Source organism: Anas platyrhynchos, chromosome 18 (genome assembly GCF_047663525.1).
Source record: "Anas platyrhynchos isolate ZD024472 breed Pekin duck chromosome 18, IASCAAS_PekinDuck_T2T, whole genome shotgun sequence".
Lineage (NCBI taxonomy): Eukaryota > Metazoa > Chordata > Aves > Anseriformes > Anatidae > Anas > Anas platyrhynchos.
In genome coordinates, this window is record NC_092604.1 from 10,039,538 (window position 1) to 10,058,527 (window position 18,990).

At 56.2% G+C, this 18,990-nt stretch overlaps 2 protein-coding genes across 7 annotated transcripts in view; one reads left to right on the top strand and one right to left on the bottom strand.

Annotated features, from left to right (window-relative positions):
* On the bottom strand, window positions 1-16,625 carry PLPP7 (phospholipid phosphatase 7 (inactive)). 6 transcript variants are annotated; one of them, XM_072025463.1, is made up of 6 exons: window positions 16,608-16,625; window positions 14,823-15,373; window positions 13,557-13,727; window positions 12,359-12,630; window positions 11,080-11,552; window positions 1-827 (listed from the first exon to the last, which is right to left on the bottom strand). In XM_072025463.1, the coding sequence occupies exons 2-6, from the start codon at window positions 14,997-14,999 to the stop codon at window positions 463-465; spliced, it is 1,458 nt and encodes a 485-aa protein (XP_071881564.1). In that variant the 5' UTR covers window positions 15,000-15,373; window positions 16,608-16,625; the 3' UTR covers window positions 1-462. The 6 variants fall into 6 exon arrangements, with proteins under 6 accessions (XP_071881564.1, XP_071881563.1, XP_071881565.1 ...); XM_072025462.1 differs by lacking the exon at window positions 16,608-16,625 and adding an exon at window positions 15,558-15,958; XM_072025464.1 differs by lacking the exon at window positions 16,608-16,625 and having other exon boundaries at window positions 12,359-12,552; window positions 14,823-15,509.
* FAM78A (family with sequence similarity 78 member A) overlaps window positions 16,124-18,990 on the top strand; it is a 13,027-nt gene continuing 10,160 nt past the window's right edge. The window contains exon 1 of the mRNA XM_005013235.6: window positions 16,124-17,573. Within this exon, the coding sequence (XP_005013292.1) occupies window positions 17,311-17,573 (263 nt within the window). The 5' untranslated portion in view covers window positions 16,124-17,310. The remainder of the gene's footprint in view (window positions 17,574-18,990) is intronic.

Sequence of the window (18,990 nt, forward strand, 5' to 3'; positions counted from 1 at the left end):
GGATTTTTAGGATTATTTATTAACTGCGAAACGCCAGCGGTGCCCTGACTGCACAGGACACAGTCGCAGCACTGCGGCCCAAATCATTTAGCCTCAAAAACGTTACCGAACGTGTCCTCAGGAGGCTCTCAGGCGCTGCCCATGCTGAGGACGTGCCGTGGTGCTGCTGTGAGCCACCCCAAGGCAGACACTTAGCTCGCTTCTCTCAAATGTAAAGCTTAATTTGGTTGCTGTCCAAATATAGTTTGAGAATACGGCCGAAATCACAGGTCCGGCCCTTGGGTGCTACAACCAGACCCATTGCTAGAATATATTTTTTCCAGGGGGGGAAGCAACATTAAAAAACACCACTACTCATGGAAGGGACAAGTGTTTCCGACAAACAACACGTAGAAAATACTGGGAGGGAGACTCTGAACGTATCTGCTAGTTCCCAGTGCAAAGGCACCAAGCCCTCCACGTTCACCAGATGGATATCAACATCTGGCACGTGTTGGAAGACATCCATATCAACTCCACCAGCCGGAACTGCAAGTAGCCGAAAACAAAGCCGGAGAGGACGTCGGTGATGTGGTGCCGTCCGATCATGACGCGGGAGAAGCCCACGCAGAGGGCCCAAATGACCAGCAGGATGCGGAGGGGGATGGCCAGCACCAGGTGGTTGAGGAAGAATTTGGAGAGCATGGCTGCCCGGCTGGCGTGCCCGGCCGGGAACGCGTAGGTGTCCATGGTCAGGTAGTCCAACACACCGGGGCTCACGTCGTACGGGCCCTTGCGCTTGGCCAGCTTCTGCAGGCCCGCCACGATCACGATGTCCAGCAGGAGGGCTGCGAAACGAGAGGCGAGGAGGAGAGGTCAGAGGCAGGAGAAAAAGGCAGGGGTGGTTTTCACAGCAGAGCGCACGAGGGTTGTGGTAGTTCTGGTCTGGTGCGTGCTGCAGGCAGCCCCCGGCACCCTCAAATCAGCACCCGGGTGTTTGCTGCCCCCACCCTGGCTCACCCATGAGCAGGCGAGCGCCGTTATCACCACCACACAGAGCAGGAACCCTGACCACAGAGGCCAGCGACCTGCCTGGGGAAGAAAAAAAGGATCGGCGAAGCTAAAATGGAAACTGTCAGCCCTCCTCCTGAAGCACCAGGCTGCGTGTCCCTGTCCCGTGCCACCAGGACGCATCCGTGCCCACCGTGCGGTCACCCCACGCCACCACAAAGTCACCCGCAAGCAGCACGCCTCCCCCTGCCCAGAGCCGGGTGGCACCGAGCTGCTGGATTTCACTAAGAAAAGAGCATCGGGAGATGGAGAGCCAAGGGAAAAGGCATGCAATTAAGAAAAAGAGCTCCTGAGCTAGAAACAGCACCTGGGGGTGCGGATGTGGAGCCAAGAGGGATCCCCCCTGCCTGCCCTTTTGCATGCCAGAAGGGCAGGCGGGGGAACAAACCCCCCCAGCAAGCACAGGCAGCAGGGACGAGGTCCCCACAGCTCCAGGACTCAGCACCACATCGCCTTTTGTCCTTAACTGCTCCGGAGCGAAACCCATCAGCACTTTATCCTCCTCCTCTTCATCCCACCCCCCTTCTCCCGGCCAACAGCCCTGTCAATTTATTTCCTCGCATTGATTTTTCGTTTCTCCTAAATCCCCTCCTCTGCTTTTCCCCGGCCCTCCTCATTAGGCAGAGTGCTGATTTCAGCTCCTGACGGCGATGCCAAGGAGACTCACACCGCCGCGGGCACCTCCTGCTCTGAATGGGGGAAGGCAGGGGGGCAGCACCCGCTCCCCTCGGAGCACCCCGTAGGGTCCCAGACACTGGGTGCACCCCCTACAGACCTTCCCTCACCAAATCTGCCCGAAGCTCAGGGCACAAACACTTCAAATACACAAACTGGCCATTGCCCGTCCTTATTTTGCACTTCCAAAATATTTTTTTCTGGTCAGAGGTGGTGTCAGGGCAGCTTGAGGGAGGCAGGTGTGTGTGTGCACGGGGGTGGTGAGAGCACGGATAGCAAACCGAAGGGCTGCTTTTGTGCCCCTTTCATTCAGAGGATGAATCAAATGGACTTTCGGTGCTGCTAGGTTAGATTTTCATCAAACGGTGCCCAGAAAGCAGGAAGCCTCATGTGCTCCTGTTTCATGATCTGAAGGCACGGCGGCATTAAAACCGGGGGTTAATTTGCCGTTAAAAGAAAAAAACAGAACCAAAACCAAGATTGCTCCACCGGGTGCTTTTTCTGTCGCTTCCCCCTGCACTTTCTGTTCCCTGCAGGCTGCACAGCCCGGGGGAAGCAGCCTCAGCAGCACCCCCTGCCCTGGCCCCAGGCGTGGGGGGCTCCCATCGCCCTGCTGGGGGGCACAACCAACGCCCAGCAGGCACCAACGCTGCCATCGCTCAGCCCCCCCAGCCCAGCTCCTGTCCCCTTGCAGTTCCTTGACCTACATACCTGCTTGGACTCGGGCTCCGCTGACTTTTTCCCTGCTGCTGTTTCAGCTCAGCGCAAAAAAAATCCTCCTCCAGGCGGGGGGGGGGGGGGTTATCAGCAGCACCCGTGGGCAGTGCAGCTGTAAGGGGGGGCTCTGCGCTCCCCGAGGTGCCCGCTGGCCACCCAAAGCCAACCACGGCCCTGGCTGTTTGCAGACCAGCAGCTTCACCCGTGGTCCACCCTTCCCCTGTCCCTAAAATAGGGCCGTGCACGTTGTCCAGGCTGGGAGAACCAAAGGTTGGAGGAAAAAGAGCCTCAGGAGGGACCCTGGAAGGAGCCTGGTGCTGATTTAGTGGCCTGACCTTGCTGGAGATGGCCGGGGCTGTCGGGCAGCGAAGAGGGCTGAGATGAGATGAGAGGAGCAGGGAGCTGTAGTGATAAGCTTTTCACACCATGCTCTTCCCACACACGTGGGTAGAATTGGATGGAAAGCACAGCAAAGCCACCAAAGGAAGGATTTGCTCTCGCCCATTGCTCCTTTCATGTTTGTCTCAAAAGCTCCACAGTTTCCCCTCTGCCCTGGCTATTAAGGGAAGCACAGCAAAACCATCCGATCACCCCAAGCTCTATTAGCATCCCAAACTTCCTTAAAGCACAAACCCGGAGAGCGAGGCTTGCCTGACTGCGACAATTTTAGCATCAGAGATCACCTTGGTATCGTAAACAGCCAACATCTGGCATCAGACGCACAGTAAATGAGCTGAGAGCGAGCCCCCTGGGCAGACATTTTATATCTATTAATAAGAGAAGGAAAACAATTATCTGCCTTGCTCCTACCACCAGACGTTAGGAGCCCATTAGGAGCGGAGAGCAGAAGCAGCAAACCCTGTGCAGGCAGGGCACAAGGACAAACTCCAAGTTTGGCCTTAGCAAAGCCAAGGCAGCTCCCAGCCCTCTCCTTGACGTGGAGATGAAGCAGCTGGATGTCCCTGTCCCTGACATGTCCCCTGTGATCGTGGCAGGGGCGAGGGGCAGCACTCACTGCCCGTGGGCATCGCCTGCTCGGGCTGGAGCCAGGCAGCATCTCCAGGGGCCAGGCAGACTCCAGCCGAGCCATTAATACAAACACATTACCAAAACCCCAGCTGAAAAACAGCCTGGGTGCAGTGCTGGGGGAGAGAAAAACAGGAGAAAGCCAAAAAAACCCCTTTGGCCTCATCTGTTCCTGCAGCACGGACCCACAGGACTCTGTGCACATGGGACCGCTGGAGGAGCCAGGCCAGCTCGCAGCCCAGCCACGAGGAGCTGGGCACACGGGAGAAGAAAAGGGGAATTTTGGTGACATGAGAGAGGCAGAGAGCGAGCACATCCCAAGCTCGGCAGCCCCCAGGTGCAGCAGCAGACGGACTTGTCCCCTGCCCATATTCAAGCAGGGACGAGGCAGGCAGCAGCTCCGTGCCTGGATGCAGCAGAAGCCTGTCGCCTGTTTTGTCCCCGGTCCCACTGTGCCAGAGGCCACACGGCCCCGTGGAGCACACACGTGCTCCCAGCCACGCTGGCTTTGAAGGTGCTTTGCTTCCCAGATTAGCCAACTTCAGACAAATGTCACCCTTCCTACGAAACGGTTCCTTTTGCTCCACCAGTAGAATTAGTTTTATTTCCCCAAATTTAGTTCTGAACTTTAACTGTTCAGTTTTTACTTACATGCCTCATCCTACTGCTTCTGAAACGATCTTCCCAAATCTCCTGCAGGCTCCCTGACCTGGAAAATGAACTGTTTGCAGCCTTGACTGGTTGACACTAATAAAGGTGCAGGTTTCAGAGCACCCACACCCGCTCTCCCATGGAGCTGCTGGCAGCTGGACGAGCCTCACTCCTCTGGAAGTGAACTCCTCTCCTTCATTTACTTCCCCAAACACGGTACCATTAGGTGCAAGAACTGACAGAAAGTCACAGATGGCACGACACGGTTACGAAGCAGTGAATCAGGCACTGCAGCGTTTTGGGGGAGGTTATTTTTTGGCTGAACAAGCAGCAGAGAGTTCTGGGCGCTGGGTGCAGGGCACGCTGGGGTAAGTGGCCACAGGGAGGTGAAGGAATGGCAGAAATCAGCATTGTGCAGTTAATTAAAAAACCCCCAATGACTGAGAACAGACTTGCTATGCCCCAGAAGATCAGAAACAGCCCCGAGTGTATGTACAGGCTGCCTGGAGCTCGGCCCTTTTGCAAATCCCCCATGGGTGCTGGGCAGTTTGCAGCTCAGCACCCATCACCGAGCGTGCCTGCCCTACTGGGGCTCTATATGGCCTGGGGACAAGGGGGTGGCTGAAGTGACAAGGGCTCACGCTGATGAAGGAAATGAGCTGAGCAGCTCACGACGAGGTGCCACGAGCACCCAGCTGCCTCCCAGAAGGGCTGCAGGAGCCAGCGATGTCCCCGCGCTTGGTGCCAGTGGTGCAGGAGATGCCTCCCTGCAGCAGCATCCCGGGGATGAGCACGCACGGAGCTCAGCCTCAGCGCTGCTTAGGCTCGTGCTTACACCCCGCTGCCTTCAATAAAGCAAAATGGCAAATTAATTAATTAATTAATTAATTAATTAAAATCAGGGGTTGATTCTCTGGTGCTCACAGGGCCTCCAATCCACATCTCACGGCGCTTTAAGGACACGGCGCAGCGAGGTCATCCAGCAGCCCTGCGTGCACAGGGATGGAGGCTGCGACCAGAACTGCAGTTTAGGCGAAATCACGGAGCTTTCTGCCAACGGGAGGAAGAAGAGAAAGGTGAAACGATTCCCCCCTCACCATCGCTGTCCTCCACCGAGCCTGGCCTGGACTCAGGTACCCAACCAGTGTCCCTGCTGCTCCAGATGCTCATCCCGCTGCTTTCTGCACCTCCACCCGGCCTCTGCTCCTGCCGAGGTGTCGGGGCTGAGCCCCCCTCACCCTTTTCTAGGGATGCCCCTCGGGGCAGAGCCCTGCTCAGCTGCCCCGGCAGGGCTGGCAGTGCAGCAGGCAGGCAGCTCTCGTCCCTTCGCAGCGCTGCGGCGGGGGCACGGGGAAGCTGCTGGGGAGTGACAGACACGAGCATGACTCATTTCCCTTGTTTATTCCCCCTCTTCCCATTCAGCAACCCTCGCACTTCTTTTCTCTTGCAATCTGCATTCAGACCGGGGAACGCTTTGCCTGCTGGCTCCGCACAGAAGCTGGGCTTTGAGCTCCCTGCAGTGCCCCAGAGGCTGCAGGTGGGGACGTGGGGCTCACGCCATGCCCAGCACCAAACAGGCAGGGTAAGACCTCGGTTCTGAGCAGCACCAAGGGGCTGGCACAGACCTTGTGCTGGTCCCTGGAAATATCCCCTGAGCCCTCTCCTGCCTCTGTGAAACGGGCCCCGGGCTGTCACTGACTGTCCTCTGCGCGAAGGGACACTGCAGGCACTGCCTGCCCTGCAGAGGAATGCACTTGCTGTAAAGCAGGCAGGCGAGGAAGGGAAAAGTCACGCTGCCCGAGCTCAGCAGGGATACGGGAGGATGGCACCAAATAACCAGGGACTTTCACTACAGCCTGACACGATGAAGAGGAGTATTTAATGTCGGGCTGGGCCCTCCGGCACCCACCATGGGTCGGTCACGCTGGGTTACTCACTGCCTGCATCCTCCTGCCCTCTGGGCAGATGTGCTGCAACCCCGCTGAGATGCCAGCGGGCACTGGCAGGGCAGCAGGGCTGGGGCTGAGCCTCCTGCACGTGTCCAGCTTCACGGGAGGGGATGAGCAGAAGGCTGGGAGCGGTCCCAAAAGCAGGGGACACGCTCCCAGGCTGCTTGCTCCTTCCCCGCTGAAATGCTTTCTGCCCCGTCTAGCTCAGAAAATCCCCGGCCTCACAGTGGGAAAATGAAAGGGAAAAAAGACACATCTGGCCCCAAACCATCTCTGGGGCTCTCAGCTTAGCAAGCTCCGCTGCGCACAGACTGATCCATCTGCCAGCGCAGCTCCCCGTCCTCTCTGCTGGGGCTGGGCTGCCGAGCCCCGAGGCTCATCGGGATGAGCTCGTCCGTGCTGCCTGGGCATTTAATCTACTCAGTGACCTTTAACAGCCCCGGGCTGTACAGCGATCTGAATTTTCACCGCACAGACTCCAAAGGAAAGCATCCCCATACACGAAGTACCTGCGTGATGCTAGAGGACGGACAGGGGGGTCTCGGGGGACCTGGTGAGGACATTTCATCTCTCTCTTTCCTCCCTGACCTACCATTCCTGCCAGCCTGCTCCTGCTTGCAGGCTGCATGGGCGGATTGCAGAGCCCCGTCCCTATATATATTTATAAATACAAATACATTTATAAATACATACATTCTGCTCACGACAAAGTCCCAGTGCTGCAGGGGACTGTGCCTCAGCGTATTATGGCTTGGTTCCCAACCAGCCTAGCGCTAGGTCTGCATCCAGGGAGAAGGCTGGAGAGAGCAAGGACCGACTCCTGGCCAAGCTCCAGGCCTGGAGAGGTGACCCTGGCCTCCCTTCCTTTCCTCCCCATGTAGCAAGTGACCCATCCTGCAGCTGCTCCCCACGACGTGCCCGTGCCACTGTTTCCCCGGGTGGAGATAAATGCTCGGTGGCAGCAGCAGCGAGCTGCCCAGCTGTCAGAAAAGGCTGCAGAGCCAGCAGGTGATGGGTGAGGACCACTGCCCACGTCACAGCTGGACACGGGGACACAGCCACCACCAGGTTTCAGAACCTATTTCACAAAGCCATGACCAAAGCTGAACCAGGTATCTCACACCATACACAAACACATCCACATGCAAGCGTTAACCAACCAGATATCCTCCTACAAAGGCACACAGCTGGATCACAGCTGAAAATGCAAAGGATCATGGTGATGGGTGGCAGTTTGGCTCTGAACACAACAGGGGGACTTCACCGAAAGCACCGCTTTGGGTAGATCACCATATTCCATCCCCGTCACTCTAAGAAGGTGCCTGGATCTGGAAAGCCCATCAGCCTAACGAGATCAGGCTGTTCAGCTTAATGAATAGGAGGTGAAGAGGTGACTTGAGCACCATCCAAAACATTGAAAGGCAGAAGGGATGCTGGATAAAAGAGCCACTCGGCTGAAGAGACAAAGGTATGCAGAGGCAGCGGAGGGAAGGGAACAGTCAAAGTAAGAGCGAGGCGCCGGGGAGAACACCTACCACTGCAGTAATACAGAAATGGTTCTGACAAGTTCACCGCCACTTGAAATTTTACATCTGATTGAGTGTTTGGGTTTTTTCCCTTAGCAAATTGAACGGGAATAAATTAAGGGATGTGCTACCGCCTGTATTTAGCCGTGGGTTAGATCGATGATCCAAATGTTCTTTGCTGGCTTTGCAGTCAATGAATCACTAAATTTGGATCCACATCCTCACCAGATGGATCAGAACCAGAAACCAAGGTACTGCTTTCCCTCAGGGCTTAACGCTTTTTCTGTCTGGTTCTAGAGCAGCTCTGGTTGTTTTAGTGGGAGCTTTATGCCTGTTTTCTGAAAGCTCGATTGTAAAGTTCAAATGATTTTCTAAGCACATCAGTTCTCACAAAATCCCTGCAGAGGGAAGTTTGGATGGTCCTAAAAGTCCCAACACCAGCAAACAACTAAAATAAACTTAAACTGGGGGGTTTCCTGAGTCACGATTTTCTCGATGTGGCAGAGGGGGAGCAGACTTTCTTCCTGACTCTTTCACAGCCAGGGCTGGCAACACTGAGCCAGTCTTCCTGAAAGCACATTCTGGCAGAGAGATTTTGACAGTGGGCACAGATATCTGATTTCTTCCATCTTTTCAGTAACAGGCTGTGACCGTGCCTCTCTGGCTGTTTGGCATTTGCTGGAAAAAGATTACGATGAGAAGGAGAATCAATAAATTCCATCACAGATGACAACTGTGGAGGGAAAACATTGCTGGGGGTTGCTAATCAACATCAGCAGCTGGGAGGGATGGAGCACCCTAGGGAGGGAGGTCAGAACCCCTCACCCTAAATGCTCCCACGCGTCTTGGCAAAGATCCTACCAAGAGCTCCTCCAGCGCAAGTGCCCCCCCTCCATCTGCAGTGGTGCTCCTGCCAGGTTCCCGGTCCCATTTCAGCAGTCTCCTGTCTCCTCGCTTTGAAAGCCTGATTGCAAATCCTAAACAAGTGCTCTATGATGGGCTGGCTCCCTGCCCAGAGACTGCATCAGAAATTCTGCTTGATGTATCAAACCCTGAGCAAGCCGCGGGGAGGGAGGAGAGCCGGGGGAGGTAAAGAAGGGGTGCTGTAGACAACCCCAACTTCCCTGCTCCCCTCCTTCCAGGACACAGGGGAAGCACCGGGGATGCTCCCTTCCCTTTGACCTGTCCCCAGCCAAAAGGGCTTCACACCACAGCCTGCTGGGTCTCAACCCAGGGAAAAAAAACAGTGAGAGGGACCCGGGATGCCAGATGCAGCATCACACCCTTCCTATCAGCTCAAGGGACCGCATCTCATGGTTGGTCTGGGTCTGCCAACCCCACGCTCCCCTGCTGGACTCCTCCGTCCATCAGCAATGCAGGCGTTACGGCAGTAGCTGCTCTGCTACTAGGAGCTCCTGACTGCAATCTTAAATATCAAGCCAAGGCCACGCTCGCAGCAGAGATCCTGCTCTGCAGGGTGACACGAGTCCTGCCGAGGATGCTGACGAGAGAGGCTCCGGGCACCTTGGTCAGTGCCACCAGGCAGCGTGGTCTGCAGGGGGGACAAAGAATCAGAGAATATCCCAAATTGGAAAGGACTCACAAGGATTATCGAGTCCAACTCCTGGCACCACACAGTTCGACCCAAAAATTCAAAGGAAACTCTTTGGAGGGCTGCGAGACCTACAGAGCTGTCAGGTCAGGCCGTGAGCTAGCCCTTCACACAATTTAACCCATTTCTCTTTTGGCAGGCAGCAATAAGGGAAGGGAGCAAGGAACCAAGACTGTGGAGTCCCCAAGCTGCCCTGGGCAGCACTTTTGAACCAAGGAGACCCGAAAATGCAGGACTGAGCTCTCCCAGCCATCACCCGACACTCAAAGTTTCGATGCAACCTGGAGCTGGCTTTGTGTTTGGCCTCCTCAATGGCAGTGGAAGAGCGAGAAGACCTTTACTGGTTTTAAGCCAAAAGAGGCATTAGCTCGTCATAAAGACCTCAAATATTTTGGAGTCAAAGAGGTCGGTTTTCAGGCTCCAGAATTGTCAAAGGCTCTCAGGTCAAGAGACCTCTGGAAACTGTGCCGGCTGATGCTGGCCGCCTCCTATTTCATGCTCATGCCCTTTTAAACAGGGCTTCTTTTCCCAGTGAGGGTTTGACCCAGAGCACCGGGCAGCCCCTGGGAGAACTGCTGACACCGGCGGGCTCTGCATCACGCCGATGCTATTCCGGCTCCCTCCCCGCCACGGCCTCCCCTCGTTAGATGTCACAGCACGGGGACAGGCTCCTTCAAAGGCAGAGGGGAGAAAAGGAGGCCGCAACTGAGCTTTTCAAGCCAGTTCCGTGCAATCGTTGCCCTCTCTGAAGGAAGAACTTCTGAAAAAAAAAAGCTGGGACCGTGCTGCAGAACGTATCGTATCGCAGGCAGTCCCTGAGAACAGGACGTCCCTTTCCTGAGGTGCCTACTGCAAGCTCCCTAAAAAGCAAAGGCCAAAATCTAACGTCAATTCCTCGTGCTGACCAAAAGTGGGAGCTCCGCGGGCTGGTTTTTGGGGGAGGGTGAAATGCTGGGGTGACCTCAGCCAGATGAGCTAGCAATTAGTCATTAAAAAAAGTGATAACCAGACCACAGGCCAAAGGCAGAAGAGAGGGAAGAGCAAGTGCCTCAGGTGGACCTGGGCAGGGTGGGTTGCGGCCTGGATGTGGGGAAAGTTGCACACAGAGCTCAGCATGGTTGTGGTGGGATGTGGGGCCATGGGGCCGGGTCAGGCCCTGCACAGCTCCCCCCACACACCCCAGGCCGCAGGGGAAAGGAGACCGACCACCCCACAAAAAAAAAGGGGCTGGCAGGAGAGATCTGATCCCTTCTAACAGCCTCTGGGTCAAGCTAGCGCGTGGAAACGGGGCCAGCAGCAAGAAAGGTCCTCCTGGGACGAGGGATGTGAGATGAAGAGGCAGCAGGGAAGGGGATGGGACTACTCCGAGCAGCTGCGGAGATGTGGGGCCAGGGTCTGCACAAGGAGGTGCAGAGGGGATAGAAATGTTTTTCTCTTGAGGATACCTTCTCTCTCTGATCCACGTGTTAAGATTAAAATCTTTATGTTTTCCCCAACCTGACCAACTAGCAAGGCAGAAGACCATAAATCAAGGGCACTGCTGCTGGTATCCACCTGCACATCACAGACACTTTCTTGGCCCGACTCGGACCAACCCTGCCTCATCGGGGCCGCAGATCTGCCCCTGCCCTGCAGGGATGGCCGGCTACCGGGATCCATTCCACCCCCTTAGAAAACTTTTTGCAGCATCCATCTCCCACCGTCCCAAAGCTGCCAAGGTGGCTGATAAGTGCCGCATTCACCCAAAAGGTCACTGCCTGCTGCCTGACCCCGCCGGCGGTGGGAGCAGTCAGAGGAGGAGTCCCGATGCCGCTGTCCCTTGTGACTAGGGCTGGGCTTTCCCGGCGGGGAAGGAAGGAGCTTTGCCACTCACCTAGCAGCAGGTTCATGAGGACCTCCTGGCCCGCCAGCGTGCTGCTCTTCACCAGGCAGATGAGCGTGCCCGCGATCCAGGGGATCCCGTGCCCCGTTATCCCCAGGAGGTTGATCATGGAGCGGGCGCCTCCCCAGGAGGAGGCTCTGTTGGCGCACACTCCCAGCCGCTTGGACATGCAGATGTCGATGGCCAGCAGGGAGTTGAAGGCGATTCCCTTGAAGGAGGGGTTGAGCTGCATGCAGTCCTCTTCGGGCAGCTGCTGCGACTGCCTCCGCTCCTTGGGGCTGCTGTTCTGGGCGCCGGCTGCTCCCGCCTGGCCGCTCTGCTTCCTCCCCTGGCTCCTGCTCTCCTGGGTCCCTTTCAGGGGCTGGTTCAGGGAGAGGAACTCAGCCCTGTTCAGGACATTGTTCCTGTCTCGCGCCCTGGACCGCGGCTGGGATGCTGGCATTGCAGTCTCTCGCGAACGGAACCTGCTTTACAAACACCGGGACGCAGAGAAATCCCTCTTCTCCCTGCGGAAAGCTTCCCCCACTCCCACCCTCACGAGCTGGGGATTTGGGAAGCTACAAAGGTTCCCCTCTGTTGCAGTTGCCCCCAGCACAGACTGCAGCTGTTAAATATAGAGTAAGGAATGCACATGGCTGTTTACTTCATGGGCCTAGCAAGCTTGGAAGGAAAGTTAATGCCAGGCTTGGCAGCCACTCCAGTGCCAGGGAAAAAGGTTAAACAGCCAATAGATTGGAAGAAGAGGAGGGAAATGCTTTGTGCCAAAGGTTGGTTGCTTCTGGTCTGGTCTATTTAAATCTTCCAATTGCTTATTCCCCTGGGCTGCAAGGGAAACTGGGAAATGTAGTTTTTTTTGGCACAGTAATTCATATTTTAGTATCAGCGCATCAGCACTGGAAGAGATCACGGTGCTGTGGTGGCTGCCAGGGCAGGCAATGCAGCCTGGCTCCCAGCCTCTGTGCTGGGCATCGCTTGGGGGCTTCCCTGCAAGGGGCCCGACCCGGCTATCTCCTGGTTTTGTCCGTCCTGCTATGTCTCACCCCTGCTAGGGCACCCTAAGTAATATTCCTTTCTCCCTGGCACGAACACCTCGCGAGCATCACCAGCCCCATCCTCTCCCCCCGCTCAGCACGCATCCCCGCAGCTCCTCCACCGCCACCCCTGCCCGCAGCCCGAGGAGAAGCAGCACCTGCCTCTTGATTAAAAGAGACGCGGCGCCGCTAATGAATTCCCATCCCCCTGCCCCCGGCGCTGAGCGTGCCCTAAATACCGCACACGTTTCTGCCGTGTCATCCAGCATCGCGGCTCCGGTGCTGAAAGCAGGTGACAGGCGCTGCCGCGTCCCCGAGCTGTGGCTGCGACCAGCAGCGGCCCCGTCGGAGCTGGAACCGGGGCTCGGCGAGGAGGAAGGGTCCCCACGGCATGGGCTGGGTGCTGTGGGATTGTGCCAGGCCCTGGGGAGTCCTGCAGGGGGGTGAGGAAGGGATGAATATTGCACCAAGCAGCGGCACAGGCACGGCTCTTGGTTCCAGTGGTATTTACCTTCGTAAAATTATAAAGGTCAATATTAGAAGAGGTAACACTGGGAAACATCCACATATCTTTGAAAGCCTTATCTGAAACCTACAGGAGAGCCTAAGTGCTAAATGGAGGGTGGTCCTGGCTTTCTAAGATAATAAAAACTTTGCACTTCCTTTGCACTTATTACCCTTGGTTCCCAAAATACTTTAGCTGAGCTAGTTCTCTGCCCATGCCCGTCTGACAGACACAGGCCCAAAGAGGCTGCTGCAATATTTGGCCAAGAAAATCAGTGCTGGAAGTGCTGAGGAGCCTTTGCTCACCCTTGTGTTTTGCTTATGAACCAAAGGAAAATAATACACAGCAACCGATTTCTGAACCACATCCTCCGGGAACTTACCCCGAGCCTGTGATGATGACCGTAGCCGTGGGAAGAGCTCTTCCCCTCCTTCCCCAGCCCAGCACCACCAGCTCCTTTCAGCTCAGGCAGCAAATTATTGCTTGGGGCTGAGCCAGCCCAGCAGCACATGATGGTGCTACCCCAGCACCTACCAGCTCTTGCTTGCTCACTGCCTGCACAGCTGCATTCCTCTGCTATCAGGCAGGTCAGTGCCCCGTCCCTGTGTCCCCGTCCCCTGCTGCAGGGCTCTGAGGGACGTGGAAGATCTCAGCCCGCTTGACAGCGGCCAGTGTGATATCGGGACTATCGGGACTTGTGGCTGTACTATGCCATAGCTGTCACCTCCCTGCTGCTCAGCCTCACAGCTTCTGCAGCTCACAGCAGCACAGGGCGACTCGCAAGCAAGTGGCTGTGAGCAGAGGGTTAACGTGGTGGTGGCCAGGAGCTTGCAGAAATAGAAAGGCTCCTCGCCTCTCGTCCCCTCACCATGCCGGGGATGCTGAGCTATTACTGAGCACGTTCCCTGGGAGCTGTCACAGGGAAAAAATACCTTGAAAGCACTGGGAGCTCGTTTTGTCCGGTGCCTGTCTGTTCCTCTGACCCCTGAAGCAGGCACAGGGCGCTGCTCTGCCTTGCACACACCAGGGGCCAGCCCCGGCCACCAGTGGGGAAGGAGACGAGGAGGAAGCACAGCCCGGGGTGAATGCACTGCTAAATGCCCCTGTTGAAAGGAACAGGAGAGAAAACAGCTCGGTGTCCCATTTGTGGTGGTTATTTTCCCTTGCTATGGCTGATGAGGAAGGGGAGAACCTGCCTTTGGGGCAAACCTGTGGGGTTTATACAGCACCAGGTGGGCCACGCTGCCGGGGGAGCAGCAGCAGGAGTGGGCCCAGCAGAAGGAGATGCAACTCCCAGCATCGCCAGATGCTCCTAATTGTTACTTATCACAGCTTGGCCTCAAAAGCCAATCTCCAGCAATTTCATCAGCGAGCACCAGGCTCACAGGCACAGGAGCTGCTCTGCACACAGCTTAGTGCAGCCGCTCTTGGGCGAAGTGCACTAATTCCTTAATCACACGATGGTGTGATGGAGATGGGCATGGCCAAAAAAACAAGGAAAGCTCCAGCCGAAGATGAAAAGCTGATTTAATTAGGCTGAGATAATGCAATTTCCTAGTTGACCAGAACACCAGAGATTGCCAAAGTTGAAGCAAGACCTGGCTGCAGCGGCGGTGAAGCTGGAGTCTCAGAACATGCAGCTTCACCCAACACATAATGCTCTGGGAAACTGTGATGAGCTTGTTTGAAAAGTGTGAAAGAGTCTTGGAGATGTCAAAGTATTTCAGCACCTTCTGGAGGTTGCTGAAGAAACTGGATTTTTTTCATTTGGAGATGCTCATTTCAGTCTTTTCCTGTACTTTGAGTTGTTTGTTTGCAACTTGAGCGCATTTTTAGTTTCTTTTTCTGTTGTGGGGCTAGGAACAAGGACGGTGCCCTTCTCAGAGATCCCACGAATCTTAACACAGATAAATATTTAGCCAATGCTTTGAGAAACACACAGAAGGAAACCATAATGTTACCCTATGGTTCGTCCACCCCCTGCCTCTCAATTTGCTTGGAGGGCTCTGTGAATGCCATGGCAGTGCCTCAGCCTGGAAAGGGCAGGAGGTGAGGACCCCGCAGCCCGTGCCCTTCATGGACAAGGCTGAGCATTGAGGGCAGGACCCCCCTGGGACCTCAGAGCCAACAGGAGCAGCCTCCCCTCATCCTGGGGCATTCTCCTGTCAGGATTACCCAGTAGCTCCAGTCCTTCCTACCTGCTGCAGGGCAGACAACAAGTGCACGGATGCTGCAAAACGCCACGCACTGTGTGAGCTAATCCTGCTTGCTGTGAGCGTGGGGCAGGAGGAAATAAAGGACACTTTGCTCTGTGCAAAGCCATCCTTCCTCCTCATTCCCCCAGGTTTCCCACTCAGAAAAGAGTCAAGGTGCATGCACGTGGAGCTGTGAGGATGCTCAGCACCCTGCAGCTATCGCTGAGCGCCCCAGCACCCACACCTCACCCGGTGCTGAGCTCTCTGCAAGCCACGGCCTCGGCTGGGTGATGGTCAGCAGGCAAGGCCAGCCGCAGGGCTCCTCAAAACATCCGTGCCAGGGGTTTACAACTTCCCCACAGGCCACTGCAACCTCGGACACCTCTCAGCACCCGCTCCTCTGTCCCTTTGCTGCTGCCAAGAGCATTTCTTTGCATTTCTGGTTGCTGGAATCGCAGCTCAGCCAGCCCAGAGCTGCAGGTTTTGCATGTAGAGAGGCTGTGCCTGCACTGGATCTGTCAGCCAAGCTCCAGCTGGGGGAGAAAAACCTTCATCTGCAGAATGAAGAGAAAATACATGGCATTTAAGCAAGAGGGAAGGAGAGGAAAAAAGAGAGAAGGAGGGAAAGAGATGAAAGAAGAAGAGAGAAAGGAGGCGAGCAGGAGAGAAAGAAGGGGAGAGAGAAAGGGAGAAGGGGAGCAGGGGGGAGCCCGTATCTCCAAAAAAAAACTACATTACCCACAAGCCGCAGCCGCGTGGGAGGAAATGCTGCTCTGCAAAGGAGGGCTAGCTCCAACAGCTGCAGTTTAAAAGAGAAACCCAGGGGGAGGGATGGGAGGGAGGGAGCGGCGGAGGGCGGCCGGCAGGGGCAGGGGGGGCCCGGCCGCTGTCCTGCTGCTCGCCGGGGCGGCTGCGGGGCGCGGATGCCCGGGGAGGGGGGGGGACAACGGCGGGGACCAGGGGGCGACTTGCGGCAAAGTTTGACCCGGCCGCGATGCCTCCGGTGCTGCCGGTGCAGGGGGAGCATCCCCCGCCCCGCTCCCCCCTGCTCCGCCGCAACCCGGCGCCGTCCCCGGCTGCATGAGGAGCGCGGGGCGAGAGAGGAGGAAGCTTGCGGCAGCCAAGAGGCGGAGGCACCGATCCTGCTCCTCTCACCCCCCCACCCCCCCCGGGTACACAGCGGAGAAGGCGAAGAGAGAAAAAAAAAAAAAAAAAAAAAAAAAATCCATCGCTGAAGAGCCTCCCCCCCCACCCCTTTTCCTCCCTCCTTCCCTCCCTCCCTCCCTCCCCAGCCACCCGCCCCTCTCCCGGCTCTGCTCGCCCCCGCAGCGGTGAGCCCGGCAGCTCGCCGGGGGCTCGGCGGGATGCTGGGGGGGAGCCCCCGGCCCGCAGCACCCCCCCGTGTGCGGGGCAGCCCCGGCGGCAGCCCCTGAGCCCCGCAGGCTGAGCCCGCAGCAGCAGCAGCAGCAGCAGGAGGAGGAGGAGGAGGAAGGTCGGACACCCCTGCGGACGCCGCTCGCCCAGGAGAAGAAGGAGGAGGAGGAGGAGGAGGAAGGCCGGACCCCCCCCCCCACCCCCCGGGATGTCACGGGAGGCGATTGTGCAGCGCTGAGCGGCCCCAGGGCGGGGGCAGCGGGGGGGGCTCGCCGCCGCCTCCTGCCCCGCCGCACAGCCCCGCCGAGCGCCGCCGGGATTTATGGTGCCGGCTATTTCTAAGGGGGAAGGAATTAACCAAAAAAAAAAAAAAAAGAAAAAAAAAAAAAAAGAAGGAGAGGGAAAAGAACCGACCCGAAGCCCTGACAGCGCTGGCGGAGGAGCTTCCAAAATCGAAGATTGGGCTACTTTTTTTTTTTTTTTTTTTTTTTTGCATTTTCCACCCGTCGCCTTTTTTTTTTTTTTTTTTCTGTTATTATTGTAATTTTGTGCGAAAGGAAGTTGTGAACAACTGCAAGTCAGGAAGTGGAAATCCACACCGGTTGTGACAAGCTGGGGCTAAAAACTATTTCATTATTTATATATATGTGTCTATCAACATTCTGCTTTTCATCCAAAGAATAAAGGGAAATACCGGCCAGTCCGATGTCTGACGGGGAATGACAGACCGCATCTGAGAAAAGGAAGGACTAAATATACCATCTAAGAACAACACCGTTATTTATTGAACTCGAGAGACTTTTCTTTTTTTTCTTTTTTAACCCAAAGACTGTTTGAGTGAACGATTTAAAGGGTCATTAAAAGGGAAAAAAAAAATAATTAAAGGCCCTTTTGCTTCTGAAGTGCAGCTAACCTCAAAATAGGAGCAGTGCTTGTAAGACAGATACTCAAATTAAGGCTTTACATGATGAATTTTCTATCCTATGGATATCGGTTCTGAGATTACAACCCAAGAAGATCTGTAATTGATCTAGCACCAGATAATTTCAATGCCTAATATTCCCCAGGATTGCTGGAGTACCCTAGGAGCTGCGTTGGACTGTATTCAGGGTATGCCATGGGCTGTATTCAGAGTATTAGCTGCAAATCCAAAGTTTTCCGGGAAAGTATTTCAGTGATTGAAGTCAAAGCGTCCATCGATCCCATTCCCACCAGCATCGACGAGTCCTCCAGCGTGGTCCTGCGCTACCGGACCCCTCACTTCCGAGCCTCTGCGCAAGTGTTGGTGCCCCCCATCCCCAAGAAGGAGACCTGGATCGTGGGCTGGATCCAGGCGTGCAGCCACATGGAATTTTACAATCACTACGGGGAGCAGGGCATGTAAGTATTTCCAGAGCGCGTGCGGGGGCATTTGCCTAAGGGGAAGGAAGAGCAGGAGAGCCACGGCCTGGCTGGGGAGCGCTGGGTTAAGCCAAAGTCAATAACCCAGTTGGTTTGATATTAAAAGCCAGCTCTTCTGAAACTTAACAGGACTTTCTCCTACGCTAAAAAAAAAAAATAATAAGGAGAGCTTGTGCCTGCACCTTTTAAAGCAGTGGGTGTCCTTCTCTTCTAAGGGGAATGTACTCAAGCGCTAACCCCAAAATGTGCTCCGTTGGTGACCCAGAGCAGCACCATATCTCCCAAAAGCTTTTGAGCAGCACTGCTGGGGGGCTGAAATCCCAGGTCTGCGATCCCAGGTCTCCCTCAACCCTGCGAAGGGCACCCCCGCTCTGAAACACCCTTGGCACGAGGGGGGGGGACCCTGAGCGCCGGCTCCTCTCCTCTGCATCCCTCCCCGGCTCAAACTGCGCATTGACGAGCCCCGGGGAAGCCCGGAGGCTGACACTTGTGGCACGCCGTGCTGCTGCTGCAGTGTGCCATCAGCGGCCAGCGCCACAGCCCCCAGCTCTGGCAGTGCACGTTGACAGCGCAGGAGGAATCCTGCTCGCTTTGGGGAGCCCGCATGGAGAGAGCAAAGGGGATTTAACCCCCCTGATGATTTAACCCTTTGCATCACCTTGGAGGAGGGTCAAAATTTTATGTGAGCCTCATTTTGGATAATGTAAGAGGGAGAATGTGCACGTCTAGGTAAGGTAGGAGGAAAGTAGGGGCTGTTTGCACTCCAACCCCCCCGTGTTGCTGGTCAGACAGTCATAGCGAGGCAAGAATGAGTCAAATTAAAATGTCACCTCCCTGCTGCGAGGAGTCCTCCCCCCCCCCGGTACTGCTCCCCCGCCGGTTTGCTCACCAACCGTCCTTGCAGGCTTTGGCCCACGGTTACACCGGCAGCAGCCGCTCGCCAAATGCCTGCACAGAGCAGCGATTCTGCAGCTCACGGTGCCAGGCAGCCTGCGGGTGCAGCAGGGACCTGCCCGGCCCCACAGCCCCCTGCCTGCAGTGGGGTCACTGGCTGGGGGCCCCGATGCTGCCCAGCCTCGGGGAGCACGGAGGAAGGATGCAGAGGCCGGGTTTAAGCAGCCCTCCTGGCTGCTAATCCCCAGGGCGCTGCGGGAGGGGGATGCTGGCTTGGCCGCTCACGAGTCATTCACATAAAAAATAGAGGAATAGGGAGGGCTGAGAGAGGGTGGGAATGCGGAGGGCTAGAGAGCAGGGCAAACTCAGACGTGGTGCAGTGCCTTCCTGGAGGCCTGAGCATCTGCTCTGCGTGCGCATCCCAGCCCTTGCCTGCCTTCTGCCTGCAAGCCCAGATGCAGGCAGAGGTTCAGCAGCTCAGGCACGGAGCAGATGCGTGTTG

Bases quoted from the DNA above. Each gene is read 5' to 3' on its own strand.
- PLPP7 (XM_072025463.1), bottom strand. From the start codon at position 14,999: ATGCACCTTGACTCTTTTCTGAGTGGGAAACCTGGGGGAATGAGGAGG. The intron at 13,728-14,822 runs GTAGGAAGGACT...TCCTTTCAACAG, and splicing joins TGTTGTCTGCCCTGCAGCAG to GGGCATTTAGCAGTGCATTC. The intron at 11,553-12,358 runs GTATTTAGGGCA...TTTGTAAAGCAG, and splicing joins ACACGGCAGAAACGTGTGCG to GTTCCGTTCGCGAGAGACTG.